At 36.9% G+C, this 27601-nt stretch overlaps 1 protein-coding gene across 1 annotated transcript; it reads right to left on the reverse strand.

Moving 5' to 3' along the window:
• Positions 1 to 8942: 8942 nt before the first annotated feature.
• On the reverse strand, positions 8943 to 20484 carry calm3b (calmodulin 3b (phosphorylase kinase, delta)). The gene is made up of 6 exons (XM_039769371.1): positions 20121 to 20484; positions 18016 to 18046; positions 17034 to 17177; positions 14539 to 14645; positions 12013 to 12148; positions 8943 to 10183 (listed from the first exon to the last, which is right to left on the reverse strand). The coding sequence occupies exons 1-6, from the start codon at positions 20121 to 20123 to the stop codon at positions 10155 to 10157; spliced, it is 450 nt and encodes a 149-aa protein (XP_039625305.1). The 5' UTR covers positions 20124 to 20484; the 3' UTR covers positions 8943 to 10154.
• Between the last annotated feature and the right edge of the window lie 7117 nt (positions 20485 to 27601).

Consider the following 27601-nt stretch of genomic DNA (forward strand, 5'->3'; position numbering starts at 1 on the left):
AATCTATTCTGACACTGTAAAGCAGGTGACACAGCAGGAAACGGCTACAAAAAGACTAACAGATGAGAAAAATGGATTGTGGTCAAAAAACAGCAAGAACCAAAATGCCAGAAAAACAAAGAATACTGATCGCCAAATCCCAATACTTAAACCACAAGCCAAAGTACATAATAAAAATGCAAAAAGACCTAACTCTCCAGATTTTGTAAAAACTAACACACAAGGTATTTTTTTTCTCTTTGAATGTCCAGAAATTTCAGCATTGAAAGTAGCACACCACTGGTGCAATGAGTGACAACCAATGGGCATAGTGGCTATAAACAACAAGGCTGCAACCGTGCAAAAACACAGAAAATGGCCACAGCTGCTAAATGACATCAATTGTGATACAAAATTGCGATATGGAAACGTCACAAAGATAACAATAAAAATCCATAAGCTCAAAAGGGTAAGAAAGATAGAAAGTAAGAGTAGGAGAGAAGGAGAGTAGGACTTCAAATCTCAACTTGATGTTATTTTGGACAATCTATATCAGGGGTACTCATCTCCGGTCCTGGGGGTCTGCAGTGGCTGAGTCCAGTTTGTAATTAGGAGCCAGCAGATAATGAAACTTGGTATTTAATTATATACTAGTGGTGTACTTGTCATGTGCACCTCATTATTAACTGATGGCTGTTTAAGAAAGTAGGCAACAATTAAAACTTTAATGCAGCTGTTTAAAAGTAAAATAGGGAATTAGGGGTGTATCGTAACAGACAATTTATTACTTCAATAGTCCATTACGTCAATAGTCAAAAAATTAATTCTAATTAAAAATTTGGTTAAAGCAAAGCCCTGTAGCCACTGCAAACCCCCAGGGCCAGAGCTGAATATCCCTGATCTATAAAATGGATAAGCTTGTTAGGCTAAATGGCCTGTTCTCATCACAATTTTCTTAATGTTCTAATGATAAAAAAACATAAACTTACATATACCCAAATCCCAAAATAACCACAACAGAAGACTGCAGCATCCAGAGACATTGCCATATTCATGAGTGCCCGATCAGAATTCATAAGGCTATAACAAGATCTGTGGAAGAAACATGTCAGTTTAAAAACAAAGATAAGAATCTTCAGTGTAGCTACTTATTTTATGTCTCAAAACTCTGGACATTACTAGTGTGCCCAAATAATATATCAACAGGTTGGATCTCTGGTAGAATGACACTACAGGCCCATGGAAAAGTTTTGACACCCCTGGCCAAAATACATATTTTGTTAACATTTGAAGTAAAAAGTAGTATACACAACTTTAATGGCAAACAAACAAAAACAATGTGTTTTTATGAAAATGTTTATTTACATTTACAATTTTTTTGATTAACTAAAAAAATATTTGGACACCTTACTAGGTCAATACTTAATGACACACTCTTTGGCAGAAATCACAGCTTACAAAACATTTTTTGTAACTAGCTATGCTTCTTGGAATCCTTGTTTTAGAAATTGTTTCCCATTCTTCTTGTAGATTGATTCCCACTGTGATGTATTCTTGGGCTGTCTTGTGTGCAGAGCATATTTAGGATTTACCCAAAGACTTTCAATGATGTTTAAGACTGGGGACTACAAGGGCCATTCCAAAACCTTTGACCTGTGTTTCCTAAGGTACACTATATGACCAAAAGCATATGGACACGCCTCCAAATTACTCAGTTCAGGTGTTTCAGCCACACCCATTGTTAACGGATGCATAAAGTCAAGAACATAGCTACGCAGCCTCTATTGACCAACACTGTCAGTAGAATGGGCCATACAGAAGAGCTTACCAACTTTAAAAGTGCCACTGTCATAGGATGCCAACTTTGCCATAAGTCAGTACATGAAATGTCTGCTCTGCTTGATCTGCCCCTGTAAACTGTAAGTGCTATTATTGTAAAGTGCCTAAAAGTAACAACAGCTCAGTCGTGAAATGGTAGACCACACAAATTCGTTAGCATGGCCGCCAAGTGCTGAAGTGCTTAGCACATTAAAATCACTTATCCTGTGTTACACTACTCACAACAGAATTCCAAAGTGCCTCTGGAAGCAACATCAGCATGAAAACCGTGCATTGACAGGTTCATGAAATGGGTTTCCATAGCTGAGCTGCTGCACACAAGCCTAAGATCACTATGCACAATACCAAGCATTGGCTAGAGTGGTGTAAAGCATGCCACTGTTGGACTGTGGAAGCATGGGAACATGTTCTCTAGAGTGACAAATCACACTTCACTTTCAGTCTGATGGATGAATCTGGGTTTGGTTGATGCCAGGAGAATGCTACCTTCTGAGCTGTATATTGCATGAGAGATAATGGCTGGCAATGTTTTTCAGGGTATAGGCTAAGCCTCTTGTTTCTAATGAAGAGAAATGTTAATGGTGCAGCATGGCCTTGACCTTAAATCCTATTGAGCACTTTTGAGATGAAATGAAATGTCGATTGAGCTATAGGTTATTCAAATCAGTGCCTGACCTCACAAATGCTTATTTGGCTGAATGGGCATAAATTCCAAAATCTTGTGAAAGGCCTTCCCAGAATAGTAGAAGCTATTAGAGGTGCAAAAGGGGTGGTCAACTTCATAGTGATGCCTGTGGTTTTCTGAGGGGATGTCCAGCCAGTTTATATAATGGTATAATGGTCAAGTGTCCACAAACTTTTGGACGTATAGTGTACTTCATAACAGATTTCAAAATGTGTGTTTAATCATCTTGTTTTAGATGCCATCATTCTTCAGCTTCTATTTCCTGACTCACTGTTTGACATTCACCTCGAACAATTGTTGATATTTAGTAGAATCCACTTTTCCCTGTATTTGTACAATATAGTATTTTCCTTGCCAACAGCTACCATACAACCACAAAGCATAGCAAATCCACTCAGTACTTAACAGCTGAGAAGGTGTTCTTTGTTTCAAATGCTACTCCTTTTCTTCTCCATACAAACTTTTTGTGGCTAAGACCAGTGTTTGATTTTAACTTCATCTGTCCACAGCACTAGGTTCCAAAATGTCTCTGTCTTATGCATATGTTGTTTTTTTATAAAGAGATCGCAGGTAAGGTTTTCTTCTAAAGGCTATTCCATGAAGGTCATCTCTCAGTTTTCTCTATCCTCCAGATCTTGTTTTGACCTTCATGATTCCCCTTAACTGCCATTTCTTAATGCCATTTGGACTGTGGAATCTTATTGCTAGAAGTGCTTTGATATCTTTTCACAGTCTCCCTCAGCTTGTAGGTATCATTTAGTTTAGATTTCATTCTCAGTCAATTATTTAGAAGAGGTAATGGCTGTTGAGTCTTATGCAATGTTTGAAGAGACAAAGAATTTACTAGGCTGTGGATGTCACTGACTTACAATTCCTAACACCTGAGCTAAACCAGACTAGACAAATGACCTAACAACTGAAAGGGTGCCCAAACATTTGTAAATTCCACATTTACTATTTCATCTTTTTTTTCCAGTTTTTCATCAAATTGTAACCGTACATGAACATTTTCTTAAAAATGCCACTGTTTTAGTTTGTTTGCCATATTTGTAATCTTATTTTTTACTTCATATGTCAACAATACATGTAATTTGGCCAGGGGTGTCTAAACCTTTGCATAGAACTGTATCTAACAGACTTGCAGAAGGTCAGACAGAGGTATCTCTGCCAACATGAATAGACTCCACACGTCTGGCCAAAAATCAGTTAGAAAGGAAATACAGGGCACTGCTTTACACTTCTTTAATGTTAGACATATGAATGATGTTACTATTTTGTGACAGAGTGTGTTTTTGTCCCACTAAGTGAGTCACTTTCTCATACCAATTCCACATGCTCTAAACAGAGACCTCAGCTGAAGATTATAGATGAAGGAGGAATCAGGAATGGCAAATGTGCATTGTAAGGTTTGGAACAAGTTCATTCCCAAACGTGCCTCTTCTAGACAAGTCAAAAAAAACAACTGCCTTGATAACCTATACTAATGCTGGGTCATTAAAGAGAGGGGTATCAACATAACCATCTACATGTCACCACAAAACTACCCTACATAGTATCATGCTAGAAAATGGGTAAGCACACATCAGGCATATTGGAGTGTTTTACTTTTACTTTGATTCCACTCACACACTTATTGACTCGACTGAAATACAAATTTGTTGTTTTTCACCCTCTGATATCAGAGTTTCATAGAGGGCTAGATCCCTAGTAAAGGATCAAAAATAGCTTAATATTTGTAGTCACCAAGTTTGAAATATTCTAAAACAATACCCACATGCCTGTGTTTAAATTTGTAATTTTTAACCTTCTGGGAGTGTCTCTTATAGATGGCTAAAGAGTCAAATATCAAAATATTACCATAAGGGTGATCAGCAGCAACAAAACCACACTCCATATGCATTCATGACTGATCCTAATTTTTGGAAGTTTTGTAAAAATGAGTAACTTTGACCTTTGTATCCCATTAGAGACTGAGCCCTTGGAGTTGGTTGATGTGGCATGTATAGCTTCAAGTCTTTCTGATCATTTTTGATTAGGACATCTACTGGTTTACTCTTTATCATCAGGGTATAATTTCCTGCACAAAACATGTTCCAAAAATGGGTTAAAATCAGAGTCTAGAGGGCCAAAAATAGGAGAGAACCCAAAAAGCTCAATGTCCTGCATAGTGAGACATCAAGCTGAGTCGAAAGGGATATTATATATGGGCTTTTTTTTTATTGGAAAGTCAGGATACATCAGACAGAAAAAAGTGATTTCAAAATGTTCTAAAGTTAATTCTTAATGAACACAATAATGACAGAGAGGTGAACAAGCAGCAAGTCATGAAAACTAGAGCGTCGGTGATCTATCGCAATTTACCAGTACAGACAAAGCAAATTTAGCACCACAACAAAAAAACTACTCCACTGTTCTGCACCAGTTCTAAAATCACAGTGTCAAAACTGCTATAATCAATTATCCTTGGCAGGGTTGTTTGAACTGGAGGGGGCACACTATTGAGATGGGTTCTTAAAGTTCAAAAGCCTTGCTCTGCCACTGGACAGACAAAATAATTTCTTAAAACAACACCATATGTCAAGATCACAGTAAATAAGGGAAACAAAACCTTAGCTATGGTTGACAACATTTGCTAACATTGCTAAAAAAGCAAAAGGAATTGAAGTAATGCAGATTATTGTGCCACTGCAAGAGAAATGTATAGCTAGAGATATTTAATAGATACAACTTCATTTGTAAATATGCTGGCAAAAATTGAAACACTCATGACACTAAGAGCTTAACAGGTAAGTGATGACCAGGTTCTACTTTGGGAGCAGATACTTTCAACATGGGGCTTCACTGAAGTGTTGAAAAACAAGAACCTAGCAGACCTATGGAGGAAATAAGTCAGATGATATTGTAATAGATAACATATTTTTGAGGGAAATGTTTTTCCTATTAGACCACTCTGATATACAGTATACAACAATGTAGTGGCTCTAAGGAAAGTATGTAACATAAGATTTTCAATGTTTTCAACATAGTGGTCCATGAGATCTTCAGTTAAATGACTTTTAATTTAGATCAGTGCTTCCCAAACTTGGTCCTGGGGACCCACTGTGGCTGCAGGTTTTTGTTCCAAACAGATTCATAATCAGTGACAACACATAATAACACTGATCTCATTTAATTAGCTGGTATTTTTTTCTCTTATTCTACATTCAGAAAAGCACAGCAGCATGACTTTTACATTTATAAGACATTTACAAATATTTCTGCTTTTGCTAGAGATTTAAATGCTAGAGATGGTGGACTACCTGTGCAACCTCTGTAGGGTCCAGGTATTGCCTCATGCTACCAGTAGTGACACTGACCATAGCCAAATGCAAAACTAGTGAAAAAACAGTCAGAAAAGATGAGCAGGGAAAAATGTCAGTGACCTCCACCTGTTAAACCATTCAAGTTTTGGGGGTTGTTTCTCATTGTTGCCCCTCTAGTGCACCAACTGAAACTGATTAACAACCCCTTCTGCTACTTAACTGACCAGATCAATATCCCAGACGTGTCATTGACAAGATGCTATACTCTGATTAAAAAGTGTTCCTTTTATATACACATATACATATACACGTATATACAAGTGCACCTCAATAAATTAGAATATAATTGAAACTTTCATTTATTTCAGTAATTCCATTCAAAAAGTGAAACTCATATATTATATAGATTCATTAAACATAGACTGATATATTTCAAGTGTTTATTTCTTTTCATTTTGCTAATTATGGCCTACAGGTAATGAAAACCCAAAATTCAGTACCTCAGAAAATTTGAATATTGTGAAAAAGTTCAGTAATTGTCGGCTCATGGTGTCACACTCCACTCAGCTAATCAACACCAAACACCTGCAAAGGTATCCTGAGCCTTTAAATGGTCTCTCAGTCTGGTTCAGCAGGCCACACAATCATGGGGAAGACTGCTGACTTGACAGTTGACCAGAAGACAATCGCTGACACCCTCCCCAAGGAGGGTAAGCCACAAAAAGGTCATTGCTAAAGATTCTGGCTGTTGTCAGAGTGCTGTATCCAAGCATACTACTAGAAAGTTGAGTGTAAGTTAAAATTGTGGCAGAATAAGGTGCACAAGCAACAGGGATAACCACAGCTTTGAGAGGGTTGTGAAGCATAGTCCAATCAAGAATTTGGTGAAGATACACGAGGAGTACAACTGTCGCATTCTTTGTGTCAAGCCACTCCTGAACCAAAGACAACATCAGAAGCATCTTGCCTGAGAGAAGTAAAAAAAAAAAACAGACTGGACTGTTGCTCAGTGGTCCAAAGTCCTCTTTTCAGATAGAAAGTAAATTTTGCATTTTATTTGGAAATCAAGGTCCACAGTCTAGAAAAACAGTGGAGAGGCACAGAATCCAAGTGGCTTGAGGTCCAGTGTGAAGTTTCCACAGTCAGTGATGCTTTGGGGAGCCATGTCGTCTGCTGGTGTTGGTCCACTGTGTTTTGTAAAGTCCAAAGTCAGCATAGCCATCAACCAGGACATTTTAGAGCACTTTATGCTTCCCTCTGTTGACAAGCTGCCAAAAGTACCAATACCTGGTTTAATGACCATGGTATCACTGTGCTTGATTGGCCAGCAAACTCGCCTGACCTAAACCCATCAAAGGGAAGATGAGAGACACCAGATCCAACAATGCAGATAAGCTGAAAGCCGCTATCAAAGCATCCTGGGCTTCCATAACACCTCAGCAGTGCTACAGGCTGATCATCTCCATGCCATGCAGTATTGATGCTATAATTCATGTAAAAGGAGCCCCCACCAAGTATTGAGTGTGTACATGGACATACTTTTCAGTAGGCCAACATCTCTGTATTTTTTTTTATTGGTCTTATGTAATATTCTAATTTTCTCAGATACTGAATTTGAGTTTTCATTACTTGTAGGCCATAACCAGTAAAATGACAAGAAACAAACACTTGAAATGTATCACTCTGTGTGTAATGAACCTGTATGAGTTTTACTTTTTGAATTGAATTACTGAACTTAACTTTTTGATGATATTCTAATTTATTGAGCTGCACCAGTATATCCAAAAGGCACATGATAATGCAAAAGGAAAACTGTTATGGGTACTCTTTTTCTACTATTAGAAATTTTGTCTTCAAATAAAATGTATGGAATAGGTCTCAAAGTAATGTTTTAGATTTTAGTACTTTTTGGAAAGCTTCATAATTCAATTTGATGTTATTTTGCAGGATTCAGTTGAACAGAAAATTATGAATTAAATTTTAGTTGTTCTAGTATTCGTGAGTAAATAATGAAGACCTGAATGTTTAATTTGAATATGGGGAAAAACAGGTAGTCCTTTTGCATACTTTCAAAAATGTCCTAAATCCATATAGGCGTTTTATTACTGGTATCCAAGTTCATGTTGGACACATTTTGGTGAGGTATGCACTCTCTTATCATATAGATTCACTCAAAACCATTCCCTATGCTAATTTTAGTTAAGACCTGTAAAATATCTGCTTGACAGTCTAACATCCAAGTGACAGACCATTAATAATATGTTCCTTTAAATTATTGCACACATACCAAGGATTATATCTTTGTCATACTTTTAAGGCATTCACCTTATAGTGAGTGTTATTTGCCATGTCAACATGGAAAAAATGTAAGCAATGTCAAAACCCAGCATATGTTTTGGTCTCCATTACATGTTACAGCTTTACTGTTAATGTATTTCTACCTTTATTAAGCATATAAATTGTGACAGGACATGATGCAAGAAGCAAAAAAAAAAATTGCAGAAAAGACATTGGTTGCTGCTACAGCATGACTAAATTGGATTAAGCAGACAGATATGCCATTTCTGCAGCATCACTGAGGGTGGTCAATTTAGCATGATCGAAAAGAAATCACAGTAAAGTATGCACTATATAAATGGTGATTAGCGTGCTTGTGCTTTATAAGAGAATGCATAACTTACAGCAGGACATTAAACAGCTATCTTTTAGACCAAAGTAAATGTATTTAATTCAGCAGGCAACACCATGTACACTTAAATCATTACGATTTTAGCGATACTTAAGCCAATTAAATACCTCTGACTATTTAAGTAGCTAATACATCATTTAAAACCCAGCCTAATAATCCATTTTTGGGTGTTACAAGATTTGATTTTAAAAATGACCATCTCAGATCCTTGGATGCAGAGTTAAAAGTTATAACAATGCATTAAATCAGATACTTGTATAAATAAATGCTTCTACACAAGAATAACACAAGCAAAAATTAAACAATGTGACATATCAAGGTAAAAATGCATGTAGTACCTACCATCTTGTATGCATATTTTTTACCTTATACCTCAATAAACCATTTCCAAAAACTTAAAATACACCACAGCCACAAGCTCATTCAATAAAAACCACTTAGGCAAAAGTGTTAAAAACACGTCAAGTTTATTGAGAACAAAACAGTACAGAAAACTGGAATGGAGTTGAAGCATTTTTGTCCCTCCTCTGTCTCAGAAACCAATGTGGACTGAGTGACAAAGGAAGATGGTTGGAAGAATGGGTTAAGTTACAGGTATAAGGGAAAGAATAAAGCTGCTAGGAATATATAGAAATCAACACGCTCACAATATCAAAATAAAAACTAAAGTAAAAAATAAAATAAAATAAAAAATAAAAAAGTAGCAAGTACAAATACAAGAAGGCAACTGTGTAAATAGATGCAGTCTGCTATAGTAAACAGTTTGTATACATTATGATTACATCTGCAGAATTTTGTTGCAGTTAAGTACATATTTTAATAATATTGCTGCAGGGATGGAAATTTAAGACCATTTTATTACAAAAACCACCCTGATTCTCATGGCAAGGTACATTATTTCAACTGCATCACCTGGAAAACAAACAGCAGCAAAGAAGCACTCTTTGCATTTATTTTTAAATTTGGTATTTGGCATGCAACAAGGTAACATAATATTGTCAAATTCACATAAATCTTTAAGACAATAATATTTAAAACTATTGCCATTCACGAGTTGAACTGCTGATGCACTTTGATCAAATCTTAAGTGTTGCTTCAGTGATACCACCAAAACGTATACACATACAAACATTCAGTTATTTATCTGTGTACCAGACGCCTTTTTCCGTGGCTATGGTCTGTAGGTAAGCCACTCCACAAATAAGTCAGTAATGAAGCAAACAATTCCAAAGGCTTTCAACCAAAGAGATGTCCATCTGAGGCCATAAAAATCAGCATTTGATTTCTATCCCTGCATGGCAAGTTACAACTATCTTCATTGCAAGACAATATTTCCACAAGAAGTATATTCTGTAGGATGAGGGAAGCATGCATATCTTCTTGTGACGTCAAATGTTTTTCTCTTTTTAATTTCACAGCCAAACACTTGTGACAATGGCATGCTGAAAGGGGTTAGTTGTAACACAGCTACACAGGCCAGGAGAGAGCAGCAATAAATCACTGAAGAGTAAAGAAGAGGGAAAAAAAGAAAAGAAAAAGGGAAAAAAGAAACTAGAAGACATAAAATAAAGGGGCAAGCTGATGAAAGCCAAAGTTTTTTTGTTTTTTTTTTTGTTTTTTTAATTTTTACAATGCAAACTGGGGACAGTTTGAAGCCATTTCACTTTGCAGTCATCATCTGTACAAACTCTGGAGGGGAAAAAACAAAAAAAAAAAATTATGAGTAAGACCCTATTGTTTTTAAAACATAATGGCCAATACAAACAAATTTATTCCAAAACAGCTAATTTTTGTGATCCAGTATTTTCTTTACATTAATATAGAAATTAATGTTCGTTCAAATAAAAAGGCAGAGAAGAAAGATTACTACAAAGACATAATAGATTACCAAGATCTTTAAAATTTACCCTTACTATTCCCACATCCCAAAGTACAAACATAAAACAAAATACAGTACTAACATGAAACCTCAAAAAAAAAAAAAGCTTCTCTTTAAGGCTGACGGCCACCCATTTAAACTAGTAATGAAAGAAGCTTATTAAATTAGCTATAGACAAATCCAAGGCAGCCCGATTTAAAAAAAAAACAAAAAAAAAAAAAACAGTTATGCCGGTACACATGGTCAAGCTGGTCTGGGGACGTCCATTGTAAGGCTACCAGCAGTAGTTACATGTGTGAAGCTAAATGTAAAAAGTAAGCCCTAACCTTACAAGTCATTTTATATCAGTGGACATTATGCTGCTTGGTGAAAAATACGCAGATCACCTCAATTCACATTACTTCTACTTTTACAGTTTCTGTCTAAAAGAGAATAAATATGAAAAACGTTTACCCTCCAAGATTTACTACATGCATAAAGCATTAAGAATTTTTGGTTTTACAATTAAATATCTTCTTAATCTAACATATTTTCAATTCCACTTTATCTAATTCAGGGTAGCAGTTGGTCAATTCATCTTAAAAATCAAGAGAATACAAGTTTTTTTTCTAGAGCAATCCAACAACATTAAGTCCACTGTCTGAATAACCTGTGGCCTTTTCCCTTTAATGTCTAAAAACCACAACAAACTGGGATGGCTTGTTGCAGATCAACCATTGATTATAGGATCTAAAAAAAAAAACAAAACACACCGGCCACTTCATCTGTACTTTAGTATGAAGTAGTGTTACGTTCTCCATTTTAAAAGCACTCAATTTCCAGTCACGTTCTGCTAATTGGTTCATAATAATGTCAAGAATCCCATAAACATCCAAAAGGGCAACTACAGATTTGCCTATTTTCAAAGAAACTGTATTCTTTGATGGAACAGATCATAATCAATTTCTTTATTTCATGGCGGACAGACTATTTCATGGAGAACAGACAAAACCACATCTAAAAAAGGTATTCAGCAACTTGACAAAACATTTTAATTATGCACTTACTGGTTCAGAATGGTCTGTACATATATATCATACCAAATAGTTTTTAATTTAATATAGCCCTAGAAAACTGCTAGAGGTTTCTTTGTCATTTATTATATATCACCGATTGCAGACATTTCTCTGTGGCAAAGAATGTCCTACTTTGGCCCAAGAAACTCAAAGAAGGGATCCTTGTTCTGGGAAAATTATTTTAGCAGAGATCAGATATTAGCTACCTCCATGGCTCGGATGAGAGCACAAAGTCTCTTTGACTGAAGACTTGAGCTACAAGAGACTAACCCTTTCAGTCACTCTGTTGAGATGGGTCTGTTTTATGGCCTACAGTTGCATAGTTTTTTTGCAGTGATTCAACAGAACCCTAAATAAAAGACTTTTAAAAAATGCATAGAAAGAATAAAGCTAATCTTTAAAAAATGTCTTGGAGGAGTATATAATTAAAACATCATCAATTTGTACAGATATTAATAATGGCAATTACAACTGTCATAAAAATTGATGTGTCCTACCCCTACATCAGCCCAGAAAATATAAGTTAAACCATAAGGTGTCCAGAATATATCCAAGACAATAATGACAGATTGGGCATAACTGACCTTCATAGTTGACCTGTCCATCGCCATCTATATCTGCTTCTCTGATCATTTCATCCACTTCTTCATCTGTTAGCTTCTCCCCCAAATTGGTCATGACGTGGCGCAGCTCTGCTGCACTAATGTAGCCATTTCCATCCTACAATAAAATAAGTAGTAAATATATGAAATACAGAGAGGTACAAGGATCATTTCAAACACCCTTAATGGCATCTGATGCAACAACATCCAAAACAACATTTACTTTGAATACACTAATAAAGGTAACAGCAAAAATAAGCCAGTGTTTTAGTTACAAGTGATTCCATTCATTCATTCTACATACACACTTTGTCCTATTCAGGACCACGAGGGATGGGGCCTATTCAGACAGCATTAGTGGTAAGGCAGAAACAATCCCTGAACAAAGTGCTATTCTATCAGAGGGTACAATTTGATCAGAGAGTACACACATCCTTCATAACCACGCAAGGGAAAGGAGTCTTCAATTAACCAAACATGCATATCTTGAGATGTGAAAAGAAAACCAGAATACCCATTTAAGAAATTACTTTTCAATAACACACATCCAATTTAAACATTGGGCTAAAAAAATACATGATACAGATTTTTTCAGAAAAGGGAAATTATATCAAAGATTACTCTTGATGTTCTTTTCAGCCTGTAGATCCCTTGAAATCTGAAGGACAAAGACTGGACAAACTTAGAGAATCGGTGTATGTTTACACAAATACTGCTAATGCAAGTACTGAAGTCTGAAATAGACTACACTTTTACTTGCCTAGGCAGGTAACTTTTTTTTTTTAAAAAGCCAAAAACAAAAATTTCATTTTCCTGAGAAACACCACATATTCAGAATTGCAAGAATATTTTCACATAATGTTTTGCTTCATTTTACTGAAGGCTTATAAGAGGTGTAAACCACCAGGGTAATGGAGGTCTTAAGAGTGCAGGGATTACTACAGAGCATTAAAGCACTTTTTCCCTGAATCGAATGGAAAGTCTACCTCAGAAGCACTTCCTGCTTTTCAACAGAAGTGAAGTAAGCTTTAACAGTGGCTTTCATGTCAGAGGTTAAATGAGCTCAGGAGTTGGAAGAGCAGTGGGGCAGTCATTAAACTGGCAAGGGAAACAGAAGGCAGGTTCAAAAGATACACAGGACGTCACAAGATAAACAATGTTTCAAAACCTGCTACACAAGGATGTGTTCTATTTTTTTGCACTTTAGTGCATTTGTACCCATTTAAACATCTGGTTAATAAAGGCACCATATTCTTGCCCCTATAGCCTCCTCTGTGGGGCAGTGCAAAAGGCAACCACAGTGATCTCTGTTATTCAAATATACACCCATCACAGTATGAATTTTCATTGAGTGGATTTAACTGGCTACGGCATGAATCAAGAATCACTGTTTTGGTAGAGTACACACAGCCAAAATAATAGACACCTAATTGGGACACTTGTCAGTTTAGATCTAGTCATGAGCACTACATAGGGCTTAATTTCTAATTCAGGTAGTGCATGCAAATCAGCAGCATGAGAAAGTTTGTTGTCCAAGTTCTAAAACAGCTTTATAAATCAAATTTTACATTACTAAACATTTTAGAAGCTTTTAATTTGAACCTATACATCCACCTGCATTGCTATCAAATTAAAAATGTTACAATTTTGACCACTATAAGGCAATTGCAGAGGACCTTGCTTAAAAGCTTGCAGAAACCTTTGCAAAAGGATACGCAGGATAAGATCGAACTTGTGCACATATAAACCTGCATGTAACAGCAAGAAACTTTTATAATACAGTATATAATTATATTCATGATTTATCAATGTAAACATCGGCCGCTAATTTCATGAACAACTACCAGTAGGTACTCTTTCAAAACTAAGTTGCTTCCAGATGAATGAATACTCTTGAAGCACATTGGGTGGAAAAACCAAAAGGATATGGACTTACCTAAGCTGTAACAATCATTACATTTTTAAAAAAGAAAGAAAAAAAATCTGATGTAACTAGAATTCTCCATATTTATAACACAACTACATCATATGGGGGGGAAAAAAAAAAAAAACACAAAAATTGCAATGCCACTAATGCATTTGAAAATGCTGAACTTCAAAAGCTCAAAGCATTTCTCTATAAAGTTGTAAATATGTATGCCACCTTTCATGAATTTCTGAGCACTGGTTTGGCTGTTGGCACTGACTATAAACAGTAGACTGTTTAAAAATGTTTTTCTGTTGAAAACCAAAAAAGTGTATTCTTTATGAAAACAAACCACTGTGAAATGTTAACTAAATGATTCTGTCAGAAAATCAATTAGGATTCTAAACTGGAGTAATGAAATTTTGACCACTTCATAAAGATAGCCTTAATGTAATATGTAAAGCTCTAAGCAGCTCCACTTTAAAACTTCTACATGAGGACTTACAAATACAATCACACAACACGAATACAGTGAAATCTGAACAGCATTCCTGAAATAGTTCAATGGGTACATATCTGTAATGTGAACTATGAAAACCAACCTTGTCAAAGACTCTGAAAGCTTCCCTAATTTCTTCTTCACTATCTGTGTCTTTCATTTTTCTTGCCATCATTGTGAGAAACTCCGGGAAATCAATTGTTCCATTTCCTATCCATTAAAAAGTAAATGTCAGTTAGTAGCTATAATCTTCCACTTTGCATCATCCAATTAATAAAACATACAAAAAAAAAGAAATACACAAGTAAAACACAGTTTTAAGACAATCTTTATAGAATCATTTTAAAAAAAGATTGGGGGTTACCATGAGCAGTATTCCTTGAAGTCACATAGTTTTCTAATTGTATCTAGAAGATTTAGGCCTCAATTATAAAAACATACACAAAATGATCCCAAGTTTGAATATAAGATATTTTCCTAAAGGAACTGATGAAAGACTTATAAAACAACCATATGCAGGAATACATGTTCCTAACTCCTTCCCACTAACACCCGATTGATGATTGGTAAACCAACTTAGAATTTGCATGAATGTGAATAAGCACATTATTTCAAAAGAGCATTGTAAAATAGCCATATATGGAATAATATAATCCCTTATAAATGGCTTAGCATTACTATGATCGACTCTGCTAAAAAGGCAAGTGGAACACCAGTTTAATCTGAATGTTTATTGTATGTTGGAGTTTCCATTTTACACAGTTGCTCTGATTCACTGCAAGGTACATGTAGCCAATATAGGTACAGTCAACTGTACCATTCACAGCTAGGAATCCAGTCTTCTGTTCACACACCTTCTTATTTGGACCTTGATTTCTTTCATCATGGGGGAAAACTGATGAACTGCCAAGAAAGGCAAATGATAGCTTTCATGATACAAGACAAGTTTTAATGGAGAGTAAGAGGCGATACTCCCAGTCAGTTTAAAAAATTCTCTTAGGAATATGCCTTTTGCAAGGAACATATGCAGAGATATGTGCACTTCCAAATGATTAAACTGCATGCACATAGTAGAACTCTCAAGGATGGATTGTAACTACTGTTAGAGGTACTGGAGGTTGGCTCTTTGTAATTAATAACACTTCATGGGCCACTATTCTGAATGACTGATCTGAGCCATTTGTGAAGTCCACCAGTAGAGCAAATGAGGCCATGGCTCCTTACTCTTACAAAATTTCTGTCCATAATAATATATGGGATGCATTATTTTTCAATTGCATAATCATAAGAACATTTTCATACAAATTTCCATTTTGTAAATCCCAGTCTGTATATTGATTTTCACATATAATCAAACCTGTTTGCACATTCGTTTCATAAGCGAGAACCTTGGGTACAGAGAAAGGGGTATAAACCTGCTAAAATGTAACTGTATTTTTGGCTTTTCCCACTATAATACAATTGGACAAAGATGGATGGCACAGCTTCAGAGCATGTATTTAGTACATCAAGGCATATTTGCAGCCCAAAAAAAGCACATTGTCTGTAATGTTTAGTTAATCTTTGTTTTGTTATTCAATTAACAATTCATTGTCCTACCTCGGTAACAGTATTTCAAATCGATCGACTGGAAAAAAAACTGGATTAAACTTATTTACTTGTTATTGTTTACAGAACTTTATTCTTACCTTTTACAAAAGATTGCACTACTTGAATTTTAGTGTATAAAGAACTGGAATTTATATATTTATTGACCTACATTGGGTATTGAAATGGCAGTAAATTTCAATAAGTTTAATTTTTATCATATTAAACTTTGGTATCATGACAAACCCTAACAGGTAGTGATTCAGTTTCAAATAATCAGCATCCCGTGCCTTATCAATATCCATGTGATGTTTGCTTTGTCTCCCGAAGTGGGAGGGAAGCAGAACTTGAACATCACTGAAGAATTGTGTTACTCTATAATTTTGTCACTTTTGTGAGTTTCTGCAGGAGTGCACCCTGTCCAAGTGTGGTTTACTGCTTTGTGCCCAACGCTGCCAGGACAGGCACTGGTCTCCTAAATTGCCTTCTTACCATAAACATTTAGTATGCTATAAAATACAAGAGTACTGTCAAATAAGAAACCTCACTTAATAATCACATTTAAAAATATAAAATAAATGAAATTTATAAAGGTGCACTATGGCAAATGTGTATTCAGGTACAAAAAAAATGATTTGCCTTATTCAGATTATTCAAACAACCAGTAAGACCAACTAAAGTCCTTAACATAAATATTCTACAGTTTATTTTGTTTGTGTAAGTTAAATACAAAAGCAGGATAACTGAAATGTTAAACTTTCATTAACAGTACAAAAAATCCCACACTTGTAAATATTATGCCCAAAAAAAAAAAAAAAAAGTCATGAAAATGAAATCAGATATTGAAACACACCGAGTATACCATCAAAAAAAACAAAACACATGCTTTAAACAGCTATCATATCAAGCCAGATTTCTTTCAAGATACACACAAAATAAAGGTTGCTCACATCCACGCCCCATGTCTGAAATTACACCAGAACACAAAAATATGGAAAACTGGTATCTTACCATCAGCATCCACCTCATTGATCATATCCTGTAGTTCAGCTTCAGTTGGATTCTGCCCAAGTGATCTCATCACCGTACCCAGCTCTTTTGTAGTAATAGTGCCATCGCCATCCTTGTCAAAAAGGGAAAAGGCCTCCTTGAACTCTGAGGGGGAAAAGAAAAAAAAAAATCAATATATCTTTGAAATGTGCCACCATTGCAAAGTATAAATAATAAGACCATACTGCAAAAAAATACAAAAGCTGACAAATCCCATGCTGGGTCAATAATAAAACCACACTGATTAAATAACACATTAGTGACCTTTATATCTTAATGTGAAAAATTACTGTCTTCATTTAAAAGCCATTCAGATTTTTAGAAAGAAAAAAAAAAACGCTCAGATACAGCTCCAAATTTAACATATTGGGTTGTAAGTTGTATTAACATATGAGAAATTGATCATATTTACTGATGCAATAATATATCATAGATCAAAAGGATTTTTGAAACGGTACACAGCTAGCTAAATTGGCCATGACAAGCACAAAAAAAAAAAATTAAAATGAAGAAGCAACTATCTTAAACATAACATATACGGAGACAAACTTTTTTATACATGTACAGAATAATTAAAGAAACTCCCATACTTGACTCTTTCCTGCAAGACTAAACAAGTGATCATCACAGTTGTATTAGAAACCAACTTCTTGCCAAACCGCATTAAACCTGCTTCACTTTACACAAGGGTACTCATTAGGAGCCAAATCAAGAGAGCACAGGCCTCTGTTGGCTCTTGGATTTTTCCTGGCAAAATATAATTAAATACATTCTATTGGGAGTCATCTTACTGCACTGCAGTGAAACTTTGAGAACAGAAAAGAAAAACCCAAGCGGTAGGACTTCATTAGATTATTATGGTGCTATTAATAATACAAAGAAAAGAATAAGATAATTTAAGAAGTTTGATTGAAATTGTACTGAAACTATTAATAATTCTTACCAGCAATTTGTTCTTCTGTTAACTGGTCAGCCTGGGGGGGGAAGAAGTTAAAGTATGTCAAAGCATGGAAGACCACTGTGTCCCTTTATAAAAGTAACTCTTCTATACTGCTAACAATAATTTCTTTGGGGTTTAACCAACCATTGATTAACCTTTAAAACTAAACTTTCTTTTACCCTTGATGTATATGTTCCACGTTTTATTGTTTTTAGTATTCCTGAATATTTATTTTAATTTAGGAAAGCAAATACTAATGTTTAATTTCAAAACTTTTCAAAGCAACTTTTAGATGAATAAAGACAGTAAACTTTCCAAAACAAAATGACAGCATAATATTAACAACGATTATTTAAGAAGTGCAACAATGACGGTTTAAATTAGAACATCTAAAACCAATGAGGCATTTCCTCAAATGTCATTTCACATGCACCACACAGCAAAACAGCCTTCTTACCATCCAATAAAATTATTTAGAACAGTATCACTAGTACAGTATAAGATTGTACAATGTTCTAACTACTGCATAAACTGAAAATGTCTAGCAATCACTTTTATCATTTCTGCACAAGACCATAATGCTTGCCCATTCCCACCCCCACCCAAACCATAAAATTAAACCCTTCCAGGCCTGCTATCAAAGTTTTGTCCGAAAGGGTTATGACGCCAGTTTCCTGTAGCTTAGGGTCATGTCCACTATATGAACTTTGGAGGCAAAAATGCCCGTTTATACAAGTTATTACTTGTGATGATTTTCTCAACACATTGGATGTAAGTGAACAGCAATCTCAAACAAGCTTCAATGATATGGTTTATATCTACAGAGTGCAGGATTGAATTTCAGGCAAAGCAGCTACATATACGGGGGTGTCCCCCCACCCAATTTAGCTTTGATACATACTGTGTATTGGGTTAACTGTGCTAACCTCATTCAGACGGGTGGTGCCCAGTCATTCAATTCCAAGTACAGGAATAGCAGGTGCCCCTTTTGCATACCCAAATAGAATGTTAAACTGACCAGGCAAATGCATTCTAATCTAAAGCACAGGAAGTGTAAAGCAATACAACAGCAGTTATCAGGAGGTGAAAACAACGAATCACCATTGTATTAAGTCGTATTCCACACACCCAACCACCTTTATTTTTGAAGATGCACACGTAATAATACTTTTTCACAACTGAAACATGAACTAGACTGACAAAAAAATGAATAAGATGCAATGCCATGCAGGCTAGCCAATTAGATATGCAAACTGCCTTAAAAACCTCAAGGCAAGTCTACAAGGGGTTGACACGCAAGCATGCTGCTAGAGATGCATCTCGATGAAGTAATGAAGCACCTTTCTGTGTGGGGTGTCATTCACTTCCTTTCAAGCAGCGATCCCATCGTTGAATCCACTAATTATCCATCGAAAAAGGGACAAAGCTTTGGCCATGTTATTATAGTTCTGCATTATAATATACACTGAAGTGGAACTTTCATTTTATAGTGATATCTGTATTATAAAGAATAGACTCACAGATCAGTACGCAATACAAGGCAACGGGCATTCAATCGAGCCCGCAAATTTGACATGTGCCAACAAGGAACATTTCAATCAAGTTGGGCATCAGTCAAGGATGCAAAACGCTTTCCTTGACAAGTAATAACCAAAGCCATCCCCAACTGCTTTTGAAAACAAAAGGTATCCAAGAGAGGCAAGGCTAGACTGGCTATCGTCTTGTTCAAACGACGGTAGCATCCTGAAGGCAAAGGTAGGCAGTTGGGGGAAAAGTTGCCTTGTAACTGTATTCTGCGGAACGCCGCCATAAGGTGACAACCGCTGCAGTTACCCTTAAAATGGAACCGAGCTGCAGTCGCCTTCCTCACACCCCTTTCCCAAAAGAGAAACTACATTCCACAGATCTCCCCAATATTTACCCGCGTCTGAAATAAATTTCAACCAAAAAACAAAACACAAAAGATAATCAAGTCCCCAGAGAAATCATGTCAAAGGGATTGCAATAAAAACACAAATATGTATTGCAAACCACTACAGCTTCCGCCTTGATAAAATACATATAAACAACCTAGCCACTCTTCCAATTTATCATTTTTGAACACTTACCATAGTGTTCGTGCTGTGCAAAAATATATATTGCTCAAAACGTTGATGATTTTATTTTTTTTTCTCCTCCGTCAGTTACACTCCCTCTCTCGCTCCGCGCCTCGCGGTACTCACTCCCCTTTTCAAATCACTACGCAGTGTGACGCGGTTCCTGACAGACGTTGCACTACTCAGCAACTGTTGCTATGGTTCCTTGCACTCTTCCAACAAATATACAAGCTTTGTTCAGCAACCGGAGAAAGTCATTCGTAGATTAGTTCAATTCAAGGGTCACTTTCTGGCTGAGCTACTGCTGTGTGATGAACGTCTGCCGTTCTGTTCGATTTCTATCTAGGCGCTCGTTTAAAGTCGTTTTATTAACAGGCGGAGTCGGCGTTTTTTTTTTCGCCGAAGCCGATTAAGGGGTGGGGTTATATGTGACGTAGCCTAGCTAAGCTTGCTGACCCAGGAAGTGAGAGCTGGTTGGTCGGCCGCCACCTGCAATGCGTCAGGGAGGCCTTGAATGGGCGGGTTCTGAGAAAGAAAGTGCGCGAGCAGCCTGCATTAAACGGCGGAAAGGAGGGGTGAGACAGCGGAGAAGCTTCTTCGCACTTAAAGGGGTAGTGAAATATTTGAAAGCTGTCCCTAACTTAGTTCATATCGGTTTAATGGAGTTGGAACATTTTGGTATAATACAACATACTATAGAAACATACAGAAGTGTTAAATGAATGACCTTATTATTTAAAGAAGGCATTTGTTGTGCGAGGCAGTCGTTAGAATCTCCTTTAAGCATTTCGTTATTTTGCATGGAAAAAGATTGGGGAGTAATGTTGGGGTCTCAAACTGACATTATAGAGGGATTCTTTTTCACCACTTGGTAGCACATTGCTGTTTCTACTGGTGGAATATGCATTTTGGTATAATTTTAAGAGTTAAAGCAATTTTCTTTTTCTTTAAAATAGCTGCCACTAAACAATAGATGTACAGGAAGCCAAACTAGCTACTACCTGACACTTTTGTATGTTTATAATATAATATCTAGTGCATTTCATTGAAGTGTTTGTATTAGTGGGATGTTGTACCATTTTACCCATTATGCATGCAATGAGAATCCAAGCAAAATTACACCTTTTATTGGGCAAGTAAATGGTGTAATTTTTCTTGATTTCTCAATGAAGTGTTTGAAAAATAAGAATGAACGTCTTAGAAATACTGAACTGTTCTGTCCCAGAAAACTGTTAGAAAATTAACAAAATTAGAAATATGGCTTGTAACAATGAGAATGCTAGCAGAATAATTAAGTAAATACAGCATATTATTTAAAAAAAAATTAAGAGGTTGGACAGAGCAAAGAAAATGCAGACACCGCTGCCTCTCAAGAATTGAGTTTGGGAGCCCTGTAATAAAGTAGTACTCAAAATGAATATCCCACCCAAAAGTGATACATTATGTTACTTACCCCATTTAGTTCATAATGATGGCTGATAAAAATGTAATCTCATGTTTTCATGGAGAAAAAACAACAAAGATTCTAGTGGTATGGTTATGTGATGAAGAAAGACGATGAGTATGTGGGCAAGAGAGTGATGGAAATGGAAGCACAGGGGGAGAGAAAGCATGGGGGATGGTCAAAGTCAGGGCTGGGCTGGAAAGCTTATTCAGGCCTGGTATCTCAAGTCTAACCCAGGTCACACAATATACATCAGTTTTCTTGTACAGGCACAGACTCAAAAAACCAACAAACACCTGTTGTCTTAGAATTTTTTATGAATGAGTAGACAGTAGATTCAGCTTTTACACATAAATTTCATTCTTAAGACAACCTAAATAAATAAACCATGTAGTTCTATAATATTTATATTAAAACAAATGTGCAAAAAGCACTGATCCACAAAAAGTAGTTGTCAGTGGAATCCACAGTGCATAGATTATGTTTGCAATTTCAGCTGTGAGTCTGGAATCTACACAGCCGCTGTCAGTGTCTGGATCGTAATGCTGAATACTCTTCCACAAAGTTTGAAGTGTTGGTCAAAAAATACCACTTTGAATTTCTTTAAAAGACTCAAAAAATGTCTCAGTGCCACATAATTCTGTCAAGCATTTTTTAAAAACAATTGACAAAAGAGATAATTGATGTTAACAAAATCGATTGTTGCACACACCACTCACTACCAAAATTGGTAAAGATGGTTTTACAATTCAGTATTACAAGTAGAAAGAAAATTCTAGGTTTCCAGTTCATTCATTATATTTTGAACGTCCAGTCAACCAAACTAGTAGTGCTCATATACTGTATTAATCACCAGCATGAACACTTCTTACCTGACACCTTGCTGAAGAAATCTGTTATTTTTGTGCATCTTTCTGCCTCTTTTTAAAGATTTTTTTTATTTTTTCTTTCTTTCCTGTGCCCTCTCTGCTCTACCCTTTCTCTTCTTTGACTCCATTTCAAATTCTTTCTACATAAAGTTAGCGTCACAACACGAACACCGGTCTCGACACACTGTTCTTCTGCATTGTGTATGAACTGCCAAAGTTGGAGTGGTGATCATTGTATTCTGTTTCATGAATAAAAAAAAAAAACATTTTATGTAGCCTATTCAGTCACTCTCTCATCATAGTGCTAAGGTTTAACCATCAGAGCGCAAGAGACACACTTTAAAAAAATTAAAATAAAAACAAGTCACGTTCATTAACAAACTTATCATGAAATAAAGAACAACAGGTAAATTTAAAAACACAAATCATTCCACTCACATACGTATTTCATTAATAGAAAAATAAAATAAAACATTTCGTGTGGGCAGCACAGTGGCACAGTGTTAGCACTGCTGCCTCACAGTAAGGAGACCTGGGTTTGCTTCCCAGGTCCTCCCTGTGTGGAGTTTGCATGTTCTCCCCGTGTCTGCGTGGGTTTCCTCCCACAGTCCAAAGACATGCAGGTTAAGTGCTTGGTGTGTGTATGTGTGTGCTGTGGTGGGCTGGCGCCCTGCTCGGTATTTGTTCCTGCCTTGCACCCTGTGTTGGCTGGGACTGGCTCTAGCAGACCACCGTGACCCTGAATTAGGATATAACAGGTTGGAAAATGACTGACTGATTGACATTTCATGTAGCCTATTCAGTCACTCTGAGGGAAAAAGGAAAAAAAAAATGTGACCATATGCTGCACTTCATTAAAATTTGAAAGAAAAATAAAACAAAATAAATACAGAGTAACAAATACCAAAACCCATACAACATCCAAATATAATTCAAAGTATATTATAAACTTTTAAACAGTCTTCATATATAACTTTGATCACAAAATCACTAGACGTATGCTTCTCTCATCATAGTGCTCCTGTTTAACTGTCAGAGCGCAATACACACGCAAAGTCAAAACTTGACTTGAACAAAAACAAGAAATGATCCGGCCAGAAAAGAAAGCCTCCAATGTAAAAACTAAAAAGGATTGGGCCCACTACAGAGCAATGATGCCTGCTCGTTTTCCAGTATAATAACATTATATAATTTCACCATTAGGTTATTTCACTGGTTGCTCTGAACACCAGGCCAGGCCTGGCAGCTGGCCACCGAGAAAGCTCACACTGATTGTATATGTTGTATATGTCAGTCCAGCTCTGGTCAAAGTAAAAGATTTGAAGGAAAAGGGCTTGACTAGAGAGAAGGTGTGGGACCAAGCTGCATGTAGAAGGTTGATCCGCCACAACAATCCCACATAGAAGTGGAAAAATATAAAGAAAAAAGCAATACTCGTGTCATACTGCATAATCCGCATGTTCGTTATATACTTTAGTTTGTTCTAAATGTCCAAAATGTATGCATTTTTTGCCAGTGGCGTCAAGGATGGGCACTTTTGAGTCTTAGGCCTCAATCTATTGTGCCAAGCCCTGGATTATTTCATTGTTCAACATCCCCTACCCCCACCCAACCAAACTCCCCACCCCCCCAACCTGGCTCTTTGTTGTAATATATGTATTAACTCACTGAAAACGCCAAAGGTAAACCCACCCATTCCTCAGTGTAAGGGGACCAACCTCCCCTGGTCTTCATTTATAAACTGCACTTCATTTATACCTTGACAACCATAAAAGGGACTAAAAACCTTGATACATTTGACTAGCCGGCATCTGTTTTTTAAATTCTAAATACATGTATGAACCTTCTTGAAACAGACTGTTTTATAAATATGTTTAGTCTTTTATGTGTTGTGAAGTAAATCACATTCACCCCCTTTTTACATCCCGACCTGAGATGCAAATGTTTCCCGGTAAGAGCACTGGCCACTGCATCACCTAATCACACTGTTTCAATTATTCTTTTTTCATCCGGCTATTTGCTAAACCAACACATCTCTCTATTATAAAAAAAAAATCTTTGAAGGTTTGGAAGGAAACGATACATGATTTTCTTGGAGACACTTTAACGTCCCGCAAGAGACACTTAAACATCCCACGAGACAAAGCAGTGAGACAAAAGGACAGCTGCAGCACAGGCTTTTAAATGATCGACATGCAGCGCAAGAAGCAGAACATGCAGCTTGGCAGCAGCAGCAGCAAGACAGCAGCTGATCCGACTGCATCTCCTTATCATGCGTTCATCCCCCCTTCACAACAGCGCATCCTGGGGGAGGGGGGTTGAGCGTAGCGAGCAGGGGGCACAACCCCTAGTTATTTATATGTTTCTGTTACTACATTGCATGCAACACACTCTTTTGCTTGGCTGTGTGATTGAGCCCTACAAAGGAGTGGCATATTGGTATGTTTGCTTCATCCTAGTGCAGCTGGGATTATAATAACACAGGTAGTTTTATTTCAATAGAATAAGTATTGCTTTAGATTACTTGTTACTTTAAAAAGTAATCATATCACTTAACATTTTACTTTTAACACATTACCATACTGCTCCTGACATTGTGTTGCTGAGGTTCGCACTATATGTTCAGGTCGTCCACATAAATGTACCGATTTCTGAAATATTGAGATGCATTCTTTTAACCAGGTCAGTCAGGTCAGGTTGGGAAGCATGCACTGGTACAGGGCGTTGCCGCACCCACTACATAACGAAACAAGCTTGGGATCCTGGTTGGCAACCCCCCAGGCAGACACGTGCTCTAGTTCCACCCTCCGGAAATGACCCTCTATTTGCTGCAGCCAGGTGTTATGTGGGCGCCCCCTTGGCCTGGTTCAGCCACTCGGGTCCTCAAAAATGAGGATCCTGTGAGCAGAATCACTCTCATGGAAATGTTCCACATGGCAGTAGTGCCATAACTGATGCTCCCTCACAATGCAGGTAATGTGCCTCATTCGGGACTCCATGAGCAACCACTCATTCTACACTAAGTCAAACCAGCGGTATCCAAAGATTCTCCGAAGAGACACAGTACCAAAGGAGTCCAGTCTTTGTCTTAGGTCATTGGATAGCGTCCATGTCCAACAACCATATAGCAAGACAGGAAGCACCAGGATTCTAAAGACTTGGACCTTTGTCTTTTTACAATGATATCAGGAACACCACACACGCCTTTCCAGTGACCTCATGAACCCCCATGCTCTCCCAGCCCAGCTACTGACTTCATAGAAAGAGTCACCAGAGACATGAATGCCACTGCCAAAGTAATTAAACCTCTCTCTGCAGACAGACACGCTGCTGATGGCTGTGCCTAAGAGGTCATTAATGGCCTGGATTTTGGTTTTTATCCATGACAGTCACAAAGCCCAGACACTCGGACTCTATGCTCAGTCTTTCGAGATCCCTGATCAGAGCCTCCATTGACTCTGCAAAGACAGCGACTGCTGAGGAGGATTTGATCAATCTCCTCCACCGCACCACCAGTATTGGAGTACCAAGTCCAACAATGCGGCTCAGGGCACGGTTATCAGACCCATGGAGACCGAGACAGTTCTCATATCTAGCCCTGTCAGTGCCAGAGGCTGCATTAAAGTCACCCGTGACCAAGGGATCCACTAGCACCCATCAAGCATCGAGCAAAGTTACGAATAAAATGTCTCCCTCACCGAGACATCCCTTACCGTGGTCAGAGCATACACTGAGACAACAGACAGATTGATGTAAACTTAATCTAGCCCAGACACAGGTATTTTTTTCTGCTTTTGAATTCTTCTTCACCCCAGTGGCAGAGTGCACAAGCAATGCCAGTATCTGCTTATAAGCCCAGTCCAAAAAAGGCTACAATGGCTGCAATTTTTGGCCACAGTCAATCAAGTGATCAGTTTTGAGCTTGTGGTGGAGCTACTTAACCCACACCATGTGTAAGCTTGGTACCCTTCCTAATACCAGTGTGAAAGATTTACATTGCACAGTAAGCAGTTTTAAGTTGTTAGGCTTAATTCCTACTATTAACGTATTGTATTACTATGAGCTAGTTACTTAATGTACTGAGTGTTCAAATTGGAAAAGCTTGTTAACAGTTTGACTTCACTCAATGGAGCTTTCAATATCATTTTGAATGAAAATTTCCACTGAACAAATAAGTTTAAACTGATATTCTCCAGACAGGTATAACTCTAGACAGCTTTAACTTTTACTAGTACATTTTCAATATACTGTATGTGCTGAAGTGTTTGCCCAGGTTTCAGTAGGTCTTCCACCACACTAGTGCCTTGCAAATTATTGAAATGTGCTTCCCACACAGAATGTACTGTACCAAATAAATGTTTCATGGGGTAGCATACACAACTATCATTAATATCTTCTGTACTATGCGTAAATAGTTGTGTTTTATATTTTGGTTCTAGTGAAATTAGCAGCCAGGCCATAGGTAGGTAGATAGTTATTTATCATTTCCTGAGGATAATTCCACCTACTCCTGAAGCAATGTACAGTATAACATAAAATCAAAGAGAAAAACAGTAAAAAAACTAAATTCAAAGTAGCACATAATAAAAAGACACAAAATTGTACAAATCATATACCCATTGTATTTTAAATGTATAGATAAAAATAATACAAAAATTTTCCCTGTGTCAGTGAGTCATTTATAGCCAGCAATGTTGAAGCCTGACACAACAGAAAGAGGTATTTTACAGCCTGATGGATGTAGGCAAGAAAGATTCAGTAGTGACTTTTCACACACCATTGTGGAATTAGGCATTGACTAAAGTTGCTACTAGGACCATGCATCATGAAAAGGAGGGACACCATTCATTTTGAGGGCCTCAAATTTAGCCATTACTCTCTTTGCAGCTACTCTTTCTAGGGCCAGTCCCGTAATACCTTAGGCAAACAGAATTGACTGATTGAATTGTTTAAGAGATAGTGTTGGATGGGAACCAGTTGTATTGTACCCTCCCTGCTGTATTACTCTTATCTATTGCCCTGCACTAGAGGATTCATTTTTTAAGCCTTTGTCCAAGCAGCTATATCTTAAGTTTATCTATCCAAAATATTGTTAATAGATTTATCTCTAGCCTTAGTCCTGCTTGATTTCAATATCATTTGAAACTATAATGATGATGTTAGATCAAATTAACTTTTCA

Source organism: Polypterus senegalus, chromosome 11 (genome assembly GCF_016835505.1).
Source record: "Polypterus senegalus isolate Bchr_013 chromosome 11, ASM1683550v1, whole genome shotgun sequence".
NCBI lineage: Eukaryota > Metazoa > Chordata > Cladistia > Polypteriformes > Polypteridae > Polypterus > Polypterus senegalus.